At 38.6% G+C, this 13,105-nt stretch overlaps 1 protein-coding gene across 2 annotated transcripts in view; it reads left to right on the top strand.

Moving 5' to 3' along the window:
• ADAMTS9 (ADAM metallopeptidase with thrombospondin type 1 motif 9) overlaps window positions 1-13,105 on the top strand; it is a 178,310-nt gene that overhangs the window by 39,487 nt on the left and 125,718 nt on the right. For both annotated transcript variants that reach the window (XM_015130468.3, XM_077994228.1), the window contains exons 9-12: window positions 1,076-1,222; window positions 2,464-2,605; window positions 4,213-4,317; window positions 10,189-10,334. In XM_015130468.3, the coding sequence (XP_014985954.2) occupies window positions 1,076-1,222; window positions 2,464-2,605; window positions 4,213-4,317; window positions 10,189-10,334 (540 nt within the window). The remainder of the gene's footprint in view (window positions 1-1,075; window positions 1,223-2,463; window positions 2,606-4,212; window positions 4,318-10,188; window positions 10,335-13,105) is intronic.

Raw genomic sequence — 13,105 nt, 5'->3', positions numbered from 1 at the left:
ATGATGCAAATCTACATGCTTCTGTCTGACTCACTTATTTCTGTAATCAAGATGAACTAGTGAAGGGAATTTCTCCCTCAATGCTAAATTAATTACATGCGTCAATTTTGTGATTGGGGATAGTCATCCAGACAGAGGGAAGGTGACCCTTCTGAGGTTGTCACCCAGTGGATAATTGCCTGAGCTGAGAATGGCATGTGGGTCACAGAATTGGTGTTTCTGGATTTAGGAAATACTTCCTACTTTTTTCCACTCCTTCTGGCTAAGCCAAGAATGGCAAGTATGTGTTCATGCTGCTGCATTCCCTTCCAGGCCCATAAGGATGTTGGCAGTCCTTCACAGCCTTCTCACAGGCGGAACCTGGATTAATTTAAGAATCCTTTTGTGCCTGGCTTTTCAGGAAGCCAGTACCAATCAATTGGTGTTGGCATGAAGCATGAAACTATTTGCCATCTCTGAGTTACGCCAGTAGAATTGGCATGCCTCTGGTTTCCATGCATACCACTACCTTTCATGGGTTTTATTGTGCACAAACTTTGCATGCCTTTAGAATGATATACCTACACAGGTATATAATTTGTCACCCTGATCCAAAAAAGGGAAGATGCCAAGACCCATAGTGAGCCTCTTATTAGAAAGCTCTTGGCTTCAGTTTTTGACACTTCCCTGACTCTTTATATTCACATTATCATAAGTTGCCAAATTCTTGACTCTATAAATTGCCCTTTAACAGCTTATTAGGAATTCCAACTACTGTATTCTAGCACCAACTACAGCTTATTCAGAGCCTCTGCAATTCCAAAAAGTACACTTAAACCAAATACATGGGCCAACCCACATCTTTTTAAATGCATTTTATGCATTTACACTTCGTATTAAGTTGGGTGAGAATTATATTTTAATCTACAGTCTATCTCGAATTGTCTTACATTTTGTTCTACTTACCAGAGTTCAGGTTCTTATCTAAAATGCAGTTAAATTTTTTTCTCTTAGATAGATGCATTCCTGAAGCAATTAGAACAGCATGATCCCTTGGTATTTATTGACATTCTCATCATTGTCTCATTGGCTTTAGGTTTAACATGCCTCATGATGACAACAACAAATGTAAAGAAGAAGGAGTTAAGAGTCCCCAGCATGTCATGGCTCCAACACTGAACTTCTACACCAACCCCTGGATGTGGTCAAAGTGTAGTCGAAAATATATCACTGAGTTTTTAGAGTAAGACTTGAACATTCTTTTAGCACAAACTTCTAGTGCCTGGTCTACATGTAGTGAATGAATTGTGGGAAAGATAATACAAAGTCAAACATTCCTTTTCTGTTATTTTTGTTGACACTCCTTGGAGAAGGCAAAACAAACAAACAAACAAAATACTCTCTGACATCTGTGTACTTCATATCCTTGCCAGAGTTTAGAAGATTACAGACTGAGCTAAAGAAAAGGTTGGAATCTTAAAGAGGATGTGGAAATGTTGCTTCATTTTGGGTAAAGTTTTGAGATTTGTTCAGACATGGGGAGAGGGACTATGAATCTGATTTCTTGATGAAGGCCGCAAGTATTTATGCACTTCTAATTTAGTAATTTTGGCCTGAAAAGGGGTGGGGTAGTGAGATGATCCCAAAGCAGAGTCTGTGGATGAGTGGAAATTTTAGTAGCTCCCACACTGTTGAATTGAGGACCTTCTCTCTCTGCCTCACTCTTCCTCTCCCCCTCTTCCCTCCCCCTTTTCTCTTTTTTCCCATTTTCTTTCTTTTCTTGTTTTGTTTTTTAAGCTTCCTGCTAGGCTGCTCAAAGATCCAATTACATTATACAATGCCCCTGTGTCACAGATTTATTGCTCTTCTCTCTCAGAAGTATGAAAGGTTAAGTGATTGTCCCAGAGTCACTGGGTGTATATTTCTGCAACCACAGGGAAGAGGAGGCTTTATTAATCAGAACTCAACGGGTGTGAATTTTCCAGGAGAGGTGTTTGCTGAAAACGGAAAGAACCGGAGGGTTGCTGTTTTTCTTTTTAACCAGATGGTGTAAAGTGTTTTCTTTCTATGAGTCATTGATTTGCTTATGCATCCCTTCAACAAACATTTACTAAGCACCTGTTGTCATGGACAGGGCCCTGTGCTTGGATGAAAAAGACACTATCTTTGCCCTTAAGAAGCTTACAGTCTATTGGGAAAGATAGTCAAACACAAACAGATAATTGCTGTGAAGTGTGATCAAACATTGTAGCAGATGTATATTTCCTACTGGCTATGTTGTATTCATTGTGTGTGGTTCTACAAAGTAAAGAGCAAAAATGTAACTTCAGCATCTGGATTTAATCTTGGCTGTAAAGAATAAAGCACATGTTAAAAAGTAACTGTCCTCTCTACCATTACAATGGTGGGGTGGCCTTTACCATTATCTGGAGCTCTTGACAGCCACCGTTCTCACCATCTGTGTGTTTCTGTGTATTTCCATAGCACTGGTTATGGCGAGTGTTTGCTTAATGAACCTGAATCCAGACCCTACCCTTTGCCTGTCCAACTGCCAGGCATCCTTTACAACGTGAATAAACAATGTGAATTGATTTTTGGACCAGGTTCTCAGGTGTGCCCGTATATGGTAAGTGTAGGAGGGCCACTTCTGCCCTCATCTACTGATTCTGCTCTTCTTTTTATTCATAGTTTTCCATTGGATTCTAACTCGAATATAAACTACCCAAGGAAAAGCTGAGAGTAAAATTGTATATTAGTGATCATAATAATTATGAAGATGACACAACAGTACTATTGCTCAGTGTTAAATAATGCTTTACCTGCACTTTCTCATGTCATCCTCATGGCAGCCCAAAAGGGAAATGCCATCATCACTTTCATTTTATAAGTGAAAGTGAGGCTCAGAGGCAGCAAGGTTACAGAGTTGGGAATTACAGAGCTCAGCTTTTTTCTCTCCTTGTCGCCTTTAATGCCCTTCGACTTGTCCAGGTGACCTAAATTATAGGGACTCTTCAAGATTCAGAAGAGGTAACTCATGAGACAAACGTGTCTCTGTGTTTTAGCTTGTGAAGGTAACATCCTGTGACCAACTGGGGCTTGAAATCATTTCTGCTGGGGCCTCAGCTGGGATGGCTGTGTGATATAGCCTGATGCATGTGTTGTGGAGGTTTGGGCCAGTGACATCATCTAGCAGTTATCAGGTTGCAGATGAGTAGAACTGTGCTTCTATGGGGTGGCCCATTCTGTCTCTTTGGGGTGGCATGTGTGTGTTTCTTTTGCTGGGAGTGTCTTCAGAGATTGCCTGGTGAATTGAGAAGTACAGTAGTATTCCATGGAAATAATAACAAAATTTTGAGTAAACTTGATTCATGGCAATATTTGTTTTTGTGTTATTTATGATAGGAAAAATTAGGAGTCATTGAACTGCCAAGCAAAAGAAAAGTTAAGCAAATTATAGTGTCTCCCTTTTGTAGCAACTGAAAACGATCTGCATCTGGGAACATGCTCCTGGTATAATTTTAAGTTAAGATAACAAGATAAACAATTTTATAAAGTATGATCTCAACCCTAAAAGGGGAGAAAAAGCTACAGAAAAGATAGAGTAGTTTGAAACCTTTTCTATTTAAAAAAATAAACTTTTAATACTTGTGCAACTTTTCTACTGTAAGTGTGGTTTATTTTAATAATTAGGAAAAATTAAAAAATCTTTTAAAAGTGTGCCCTGAAATAGAGTTAAATATAGCAAATGGAATAAATCTAAAAAACAGAGCATTTAGAGGAGGAAGAAAGCAAGTTGTAGGATATGTCAGTATGGTGCAGTTGTAAAGCTTACATGCTGTCTATTACTGGAGATTTATTAACATTTGTAGTAAAAATGTTGGGAATGATGAAGTGATGAACACTACTCAGGACTGTGGTCACTTCTGGTAAGAAAGGGAAGGGAAAGGGACCTAGGATGAGTACATCGGGCCTTCAGCTGTGCCTGTGAAGTTTTCTTTCCTCTAGCTTGGTGGTGGGTACATGGGTATCCATTACCAGGCATAGAAATGTGTTTTATGGGCTGCTGTCTATATCTCTTTTAATATTTTAGCATTTATCATGCCAAGAAAAGAATTTCCTTTCCAACTTACCCTATAACATTAGCGAAACATTAGTTGAAAGCAAGCTTTGCCTTGTTTGATACTGTCAAATAAATCATTTGTCTCTCAATTGCCATTTCATTGAATTGAGCAGATGCAATGTAGACGGCTCTGGTGCAATAATGTCAATGGAGTACACAAAGGCTGCCGGACTCAGCACACACCCTGGGCCGATGGGACGGAGTGCGAGCCTGGAAAGGCAAGTAATGCCCTGTTCTGTCCTTCTGTCTTAGGGCAGAAATGTGCACAATTTTGGCTGTATAATCAGACACCAATGTTTAGAATATAAAACAATGCAGTCTGTTTTAGCATGCGTAATATTTTTTAGAGGACAGATGTTTAGCTTACTATTAAAAATTGTGAAACTTAGATTGTGTAATGCTGATACCAGAGAATATACCTATCATTATTGCTTCAATATTAAGATATTCTCTCAACTTAAGACTTTCTCTCATTTAAACATGTCTAAAATTCCAGTGTGCCTATGGGAACATTTAATGTGAGATTGTATTTCTTTTTCTTCTCTTTTGGGGTGACACTGGAAAGCTATTGGTAAGTTGATGGAACAGTTTAGAATCAAGGAAATATAGAAATATAGTACATCTATTGCAGGTACTACTATGATACCAGGCTTTTGCCAACCGGCATTATTCCCTTTAAGGAGCTATAATGTCATCTAGGATATATCGAAATCCAGGTTCTCATGCGCTGGTTATAATTGTTTCTACTGATTTGTTAATAGCTAAACAGAATCTGCTACTTTTGTGGCCCAGTGGTAACAGTGTCTCATGCACCTAGGAGTATGATTAACTTAACCTTCTGTACCTAGTGTGCATTTAAAAAAATGGTGGCATGTCAGTGATACTACCATCAGCCCAAAAATTTGGTTACAAAAAGTTTTAGATATAAATCCCAATTTAAAAAGAAATACACATGGAAAATGGCATTCTATCTGTAACTTACCAAGGATACAATTCCTGAATGATATTTCTGAGTGGTTTGCTATCCTTCTATATGTTTTTCCCTTTTTTCTCTCCTCTTTGCATTGTCCACTTTACTTACTTTTAATAATTCTCATCTCATTTCGCTTTCGTCCGCTTTACCTTATAGAATCAGTAGCACCCAGAATGTTTCTGTGGAAGAGGTCCTAAGAGATGATGGAACTTCATTACCTGTTCCCTGATCTTACAGAGAAGAAACTTCTCAGTTTCTTGTCTCACAATGAGTGATTTGTCCAAGGTCACTCAGATCATTTGGCACAGCCCCTCCTCTGAAGGGGCAGCAGGTCCTACTGGAGTGGCCCTAACTCAGGCTCACTGAGCTCCTCCAGTTTGTGATGGTCAAAGAGGAAGACTAGTGGATTTTTCAGTGTTAAATGATCCTGAGGATATGAAAGTTTAAAAATATAAAGGCCAATGCAAAAATAAAAAATTATAATAAAGATGCTTTTGTCTTTGACTTAAATTGGAAACAGAGTCAGCTCATGTGCTAATTTCTCTGTGGCTGGGACCTCATCAATTGAGAATATAGCTTTCCTCAATGACAGCCTAACAAAAAGTGTATACGGATACAAGCGTGTAATAGCTTCTAGAGCTTTCATTGGTGTAAAGGGAAATATATCTCTTTGACCAAAGAGTGAATCTTTGCAAGACGTAAAACTTAGTGGATTGGAGGCTATAAAATCATAGTTTTGTCTGAGAGTCCATGGCAGCCATTAAAAATTGAATATGGCACTCATTCTTACAAAATCAAGATGTAGCCTCAGAGTCCTTCTAAACACAAAGATCCAAACAACTGCTACCAGTTGGTAGGAGATAACAATAAACTTAACACCTATTTGACAACTTGGTTAGTTGGCTTGAGTTAGAACCAGCCCGTTATATTACTTAAATTGAATGTTTGATCTCAGCAAAATCACTGGTATTTAGTTGTGGTTCTTAACCTGATAGACCCACCCACTGTGTCTATTTCTGACACATGTTATTACTGAAAAAGAAACACAACAAAGAAAAATTTTCAATTACGTGATGAAATGACTTGTATTTAGTAAAATTGTCATGAACGTGCTATCAAGCTCCATATAGCAGTATGGTTACCCAACCAGTTCTAGAATGCAGAATAACTTGGAGGATGTCAATTGTGTCTTTTCCCAATCTTCTGTTTTTGCAGAAGAGGAGGGATAGTAGGGTAATCTTCTATCTTCTGAGGGATGGGGAGCTTTGGGAGAGCTTTCAGCAGACCCTGCTCCTGCTAAACACAAGCAAGTGGGTGTGCTTGTAGCAAGAGCAGGAGCCTTCAAGGCATTCCCAAGGTAGGCTCAGGATGCTTTTGGAGAAGAACTGTGCAGAGAAAATGATAGGTCCAGTTTTAGTTGTTTTAGAAAAGTGGCCATGTCTAGCAGCTTTTATTAAAGATGTGGATATATATAAATACCCTGAAGAGTATTTACACATTCTAGAAATGCCAAAGAAGGTGAATATGTTGGCATAGAAATTCTTTGAGTTTTTTGCTTTGTTTCTTTTTCATAGAATTGCCAGTATGTGTGTTTTCTCTATATGCTAGCACATTCTGCCTCCCTTGGCCGCTGGGTTAATGTTTTTTCTTTCTTTCCCTTCTTTCTGTTCTGCTCCTGCAGCAGTAATCTGTCTTGGGCTGCTGACACAATGTTATTTTGATGAATGACTCACTAATGTCTCTTTATTTTCTCCACTCTCTTAAGTCCGTTAGCATTTTCATTTTAACCTTATTTGTGAGTGTGAGGTTTGAAACCCCTTTGTTTCAAGTTTCCTTTGGACAAAATCAACCTCTAAGTCCCCATTCCAACCTCTTAAAAAGATACATTTGTATAAAATACTATTTAAATGGTTTTGGACATTTTAAATAAAGGCTGACTCTATTTCAGCTCTTATTTCACCAGCCACTTAATGCTTTGCTATGATGTAATAGTAATTTTGCTCTGTGATTATTATTTGTAGAATTTGCCAGGTAAAATAGATTATCTTGGCGCATGTTTCCCAAACAGCCCCCATTCCCAGCATCTGTCACGTCAGACACTTTTCATATTCCTCTGAAGTTCCTCCTCTCTTTTGGACACCTGTCAATGGTCATATCACTAAGAAATATTTAATTTCCATCAGTTTTGAATTAGAAGTTTTCTTTTAAAAAGCAACTGTGAGGACATTTGAGTGCAGTGCTAAATGGTAGCGCTCTGATAAACCTACCTCCTTGTTTTGTTCTGAGGTTTATAGGAATGCTTAATGAGAAGAATGGTCATTTGGAAGTTGCTCTCTTGTGGAAATAAAATCTGTAGAATAAAGAGATCCAGAAACTGAAGTCTGAAGTGCTAAGAGGGAAAAAATATATTTCCAGAAAACTCCTTAATTTTGTCCTCAAGGTACAAAATGGCTGTGTTAGCTCCAGCCAAGGAGTCTGACTTCCCCACGGAATGAAGCCAAAGAGTTCAGAGGGCCTCTTGAGTAATCCTACCCAGTGAATTCTGCTAACTTCCCTTTGACCACCGCTATCCATAGGGAAACTTTGGAAAATATAGGTTCTATTGCCAAGATAAAGGGGAGGATGGATATTGAGTGAATAATCTGGAGACTCAGCCTCACCTAGGCATCTCATTAATCTTACTTTTGGTGAAAACTTCAGTCCTTTATTTAGATGTCAGAAATTGTCCCCTTTGCTCACAGTTAAGAGGCAGTATGTGTCCCAGTTAAGAGTATGCACTGTTAAGTCTTGTCTATGTTTCAGTACCATTCCTGCCTCTTACTTATGTTTGGCATCAACCCCTCTGTCCCTTCATTTTCTTTCCTGTAAAAATGGAAGTTATAATAGTACCTACTTCGCAGTGTGTTGTGAGGACTAAGTTTGTATATATAATGCTTAGAACAGTGCCTGACAAATATTAAGTGCAGTGTACACATTTACCATTATCATTGCCACTGTTATTTAAGTGGGGTCCCGTATGTGCTAAGTTATATACTAAGTATGTTACATACTTTGTCCCATGTTAAACTCCAAATAATTTTGGCCAGTAGGTCCCGATTTTTTGGTTGTGGAAACAGACTTTAAGGACTCACCCAAGGCCACAGAATTATTTTGTAAAAGAGTTACCAGTCCTAGTGAGACCTGTTATATTCTGTTAAGTTTTGTCTGTCTAGACCCGCTGTGTCCAGTATGATGGCCACTAGCCACGTGTGGCTATGTTAAAATGTCAACATGAACTGAGATGTGCTTAGGTATAAAATACACCCCAGGATTTGAAGACTTAGTATGAAAAAAAAGAGCATTAAAAAACTCATTAGTAGGCCAGGTGTGGTGGCTCAGTCCTGTAATCGCAGCACTTTGAGAAGCCAAGGAGGGCAGATTTCTTGAGCCTAGGAGTTTGAGATTAGCCTGGGCAACATGCTAAGATCCCCCACCCCCAACTGTCTCTATAAAAAATAAGAAAATTTAGCTGAGCATGGTGGTATACGCCTGTGGTCCCAGCTACTCGGGAGGCTGAGGTGGGAGGATCACTTGAGCCTGGGAGGTTGAGGCTGCAGTGAGCCATGATTGCACTATTGCACTCCAGCCTGGGTGACAGAGGAAGACCCTGTCTCAAAAAAAAAATAAATAAATAAAATAAAAAATATCTTGAGTAATGTTATATAGATTACATGTAGAAATAATGTTTTAAATAGATTGGGCTAAATAAAATAAATTAAGTTTTTTATGTGACTTTAGAAATTCTTAAATTATATATGTGGTTCATGTTTTGTGTCTACGGGACAGAGGTACTCTAGACAAAGCTGTACGTCTGTTCATTTATTTTTATATGTATATTTTCTAAGAAATGTTCACAGCCACTGTAAAGACAAATATGAAGTGATTTCCAGAGAGTGACGTAGTCCCCACTGCCTTGGTGCACATTTCATGTGTCCTGAGTCACCCGGGGTTCAGATGCAGAACGTCTTAAGTCTCAGCCAAACAGCCCAGGGAAAGGGACGTGTCCTCAGATACTGTAAGAGGATAATTACAAGGGAGGAGGCCAGGCAGACTGGAGAAAGCTTAATTGCACTGTTTAAATAATTGTTTACCAAGTATTGTGTGGGGGTGGGGCCTGCTATTCCCACTGAGACCTTCACCTACCTCTTATTTTTCCACTTTCCCTGCATACTGCCCCACCCCCTGGTCTTCAAACTTCTCTGCCTCTCCCCTCTTGGCGGCTGTGTCCTCCCTGGGGATAAATCATGACAGCCGCCACCAGCTCTGCTTCAGAGATCTGAGCGAGCCGCGGGGCGTCACCCTCCTGTGGCCACTGCCGCCACTGTTCCTTTGTCCATTGCTCAGTGACCTCGGCTTTGTGTCAGGGCTTCACACCCCAACAATGGCAGAGGGTTGGAATGGCTTCTCTCCTCCCTTGTCCTGCTGAGGAGTTTTATTTTGTTTTATTATTATTTTTTAAACATCATGGCCTTCTTCCTGCTCCAGGCTGGAGAATCTGAAACCATTAGTAACAAACAAGTAATAAAGTTTAGGGCTCTCTGTAGTGTGTCCATTTTGCTTTCGTCTCATCCTGACAGGTTTCCTGGAGTGTGTTTATAGGAATCATGTAACTCGCTTTTTTTTTTCCCCTCTCCAATATAATTAAAATTGGGAGCAATAAAGCATTATAGTTTACCAGACTTGTAACTTCTCTAGGCCTTATTGATGGAAATTCACTATGCAAATCTTAGAACTCATTTTGGCCCTGTCTATAACCACCCTTCCCATTTCCACTCCTGGTTTTTCCAAGTAAACTAATTGAGCCGTTTGAAGCTTGCCATTGGAGTTACCATGTCAGCCTGGAGCCAGTCACTGGCCAGTTTTATTCAAGCAAGCTATAAAGGAAGACCCAGCCTAAAATCACTAAGTGTGAGATTAAAATCCCTATAGTTTCTAGTATTCATATAGATGATGAATCTGCAGCATTTCAAACCCACACATGGAAAATAATTAAAGTATGGTGTGTTTAAAAGGACAGCCAGTCCTGTAACAATTCATAGCGCCAAGTCTCCCTCACTATTCCCCTTATTAAATACAGCACTGCAAGTATGGATTTTGTGTTCCCAAAGAAATGGATGTCCCTGTGACAGATGGATCCTGGGGAAGTTGGAGTCCCTTTGGAACCTGCTCCAGAACATGTGGAGGGGGCATCAAAACAGCCATTCGAGAGTGCAACAGACCAGAGTAAGTCCTAGAATGTATAACTGTTATTATTGGTATGTCAGGAACAAGAGATTCCTAAAGGGAATAATTTTGGTGGATGAAGAGCACGTTCCAAATTAGAGAGCTAGAAAGAACATAAACTTCAAGGGCTGCTTAGACCCACGGTACCCAAAGTCTATTCCCAGGCACCCAAAGTCTATTCCACGGTACCCAAAGTCTATTCCCTGTATTATTGTTTTTCTCTCAAGATCCTTTTTTATTCACAGTTTTATCTACCAAACAGATGATGGTTTTGGGGTTGGTCTGTTTCCCAGTGTTGACAATCAGGCAGGTCTCACTCTCCCCGCTACACTCAGAGCTTAAGATAGCACACTAATGGAGTGACTAGATAGATTTTCACATGGAAACAAAAACATTGGGCATTTTCATCCAGTTTGTAGACTAATATACTCCCTCTAGTTAGACCTCAAGGGACCTGGGACCCCAAATCAAGAATTACTTTGTATTTTATTTTTTTCTTTTTTTTTTCCACCAATAATGTGTTCTGTGATAAGAAATTACTTTTTTAATCAATCTAGTTGTATTACAGGTGAGACAGCTGAAGTCCCCATCCTACAACCTGACATTTTACAGATTGAGAGTCTCTTGCCTTTCAGAATAATTCTCATTGTGTGACTATGGCAACTTCTACCAGCCTAACCTTGTCAGGACTGACATGTTTAAATAAAGTCCATGGACTTTTTCCCCCAGCATTTGTCATAGCAGACATGGGTAGGGTGGGGTGGGTTGGAGGGTTGGGGAAGCCTGTTTATGCATAATAAATTGCTATCTTCATTTTGAAAAATGGCATCCAATTTTACATAGATCTAAGACATATATAGTTGAAAAGGAATAGAAAATAATAGGTAAGTAAAAGTAAGTAATAGTTTGTATGGCACTTTCTCAGACTTGCCATGGAACCTATTTAGGCTGGGGAACCAAGAAATCTATAGGGATAGTTTTTCAATGTAAAAACCCACAACCACTTTGAAGACCCTAGCTGCTTTGGGATTTTGTAAAATGATTTCCTCTAGCAGTCTCATTTATTTTTAATAGCTTAGATCATGGATAGCAAACTCTATTGTACTGAGAAGCAAATAGGTGAAGTAAAGGAACTAAGTAGGCTAGGGTAATACAATAGTTGTATTGTAGAGATCAAATGCAGGGCACTACTCAGGTCTGGCTGATTGTTCAGAGGTAAGAAAAGAGTCTAATATTGGCACAGCTTCCAAATCTTTTCTATGAAAAATCTGAATTGTGTGAATCAAAAAGAACATAGCTGTAGGCAACTGGTTTGCAAGCCCTGGTCTAAATACTCTGTACTACAAATCTCAGATGATGATTAATTTACTTTAACTCATTTTTGTTCGTAACCCAACCTTATTTCATGTCCATGTAGTGGTCAACAAGGAAGATAACTAAAGGGCTATGAGATATAGACTCTGTTCCATAAAACTAATACTGTAGCTATGAATAAAAATGAATAAGCCTTAGATTTTCGATATAGCCTATATTTTGAATTAGTTTTTAAAATATTAGTATAAATATAGATCATGCTTAAAAAGATTCATACACAAACATATAGAATATTTTAGAAGTTGTCACACTATTCCTACTTCCTGCTTATTCCCCATGAGAAATAATCACTAAAAAAAATTGGGTGTGTGTCATTTCAGACTTTTAGAAAAGATTGTGGATGTAAATATGTATTATATGAAATAAGTACCATATAATATAAAATAAGTATATATAATATAAAAGAAGCTTCATACTGCTTTTTAAACTCAGCTATACATCCTTGTTGCTGGTGTTGTTGAAGCTTTAAAAGAAAATCTTGTAACAACTAATATGATGAATTTTTACATATTAAAAACTATTTGTTGGCTACGTTGAGCAAAGTTATTAGTTTATAGTAAATGCTATCATGAGGGTATGAACTTGCAAACAGTGACCACTTTATAAGCACTTAAAACATTTTTGACTCAAGAATATTCCATGCAAAATAAGTATTTGGCCTTTTTTTAAATACTACTTTTTTAAGTCTTGAGCAATTCTAGAAGTAATGTGAAAAGTGGAGAGAGATAAATCACTCCATAATTGGAATGGGCTAGACAAAGAAAATCACCCAGTGTAAAGATCTCAGCAGAAAAGGATCTTGAGCTTCAAAGTGCAACAAAGATCCTCACATTCAGAAGTTAAGAACCAATCATTAAAGACCTCAATTAGAGGTCCTTGTCCCTGCTGTTTGCTATGGGAGTTTTTAAAAAAAAAAAAAAAAAAAAAAAAAAAAAAAAAAACACCTAGTTGAGTGTCAGCACTGACATCATTTCATTAAAACTCCTCCAAGTTATTTGCACTTTAGGATGTCCCTGTTAATTGAGGAAGGAGACTGCCTCTGAATACAGAGGTTACAATGGCTCTGGGGGAGTCAATCTGAAAAGAGAAAGGAACACAGAAAAGGGAAAATCAGATCCAAATCTCAGTTTAAAAGCTTGTTCAGAGAAATTCACAGAGCAGATGGTTCATTATGTAGAACGTAGAAGTGGTTGCTGTCACGCTTCTCAGGGAGTTTGAGGGGAACAGCTGCCCCCCTCACCGGGAATATGCCTTTTGTCAGTTTGACGAGCCCTTACAATATAATGGAGTACTCTGTTTTTAGAACCCAAGGTACAAGGTATGTCTCTATTAAGGACACTGGATTGTTTTGTCTTTTTTCACAGTATTTATCTGATTCAAGAGTGTATTTATTTAGC

This window comes from Macaca mulatta, chromosome 2 (genome assembly GCF_049350105.2).
Source record: "Macaca mulatta isolate MMU2019108-1 chromosome 2, T2T-MMU8v2.0, whole genome shotgun sequence".
NCBI classification, from domain to species: domain Eukaryota; kingdom Metazoa; phylum Chordata; class Mammalia; order Primates; family Cercopithecidae; genus Macaca; species Macaca mulatta.
This window is presented reverse-complemented; position numbering and strand designations above follow the sequence as displayed.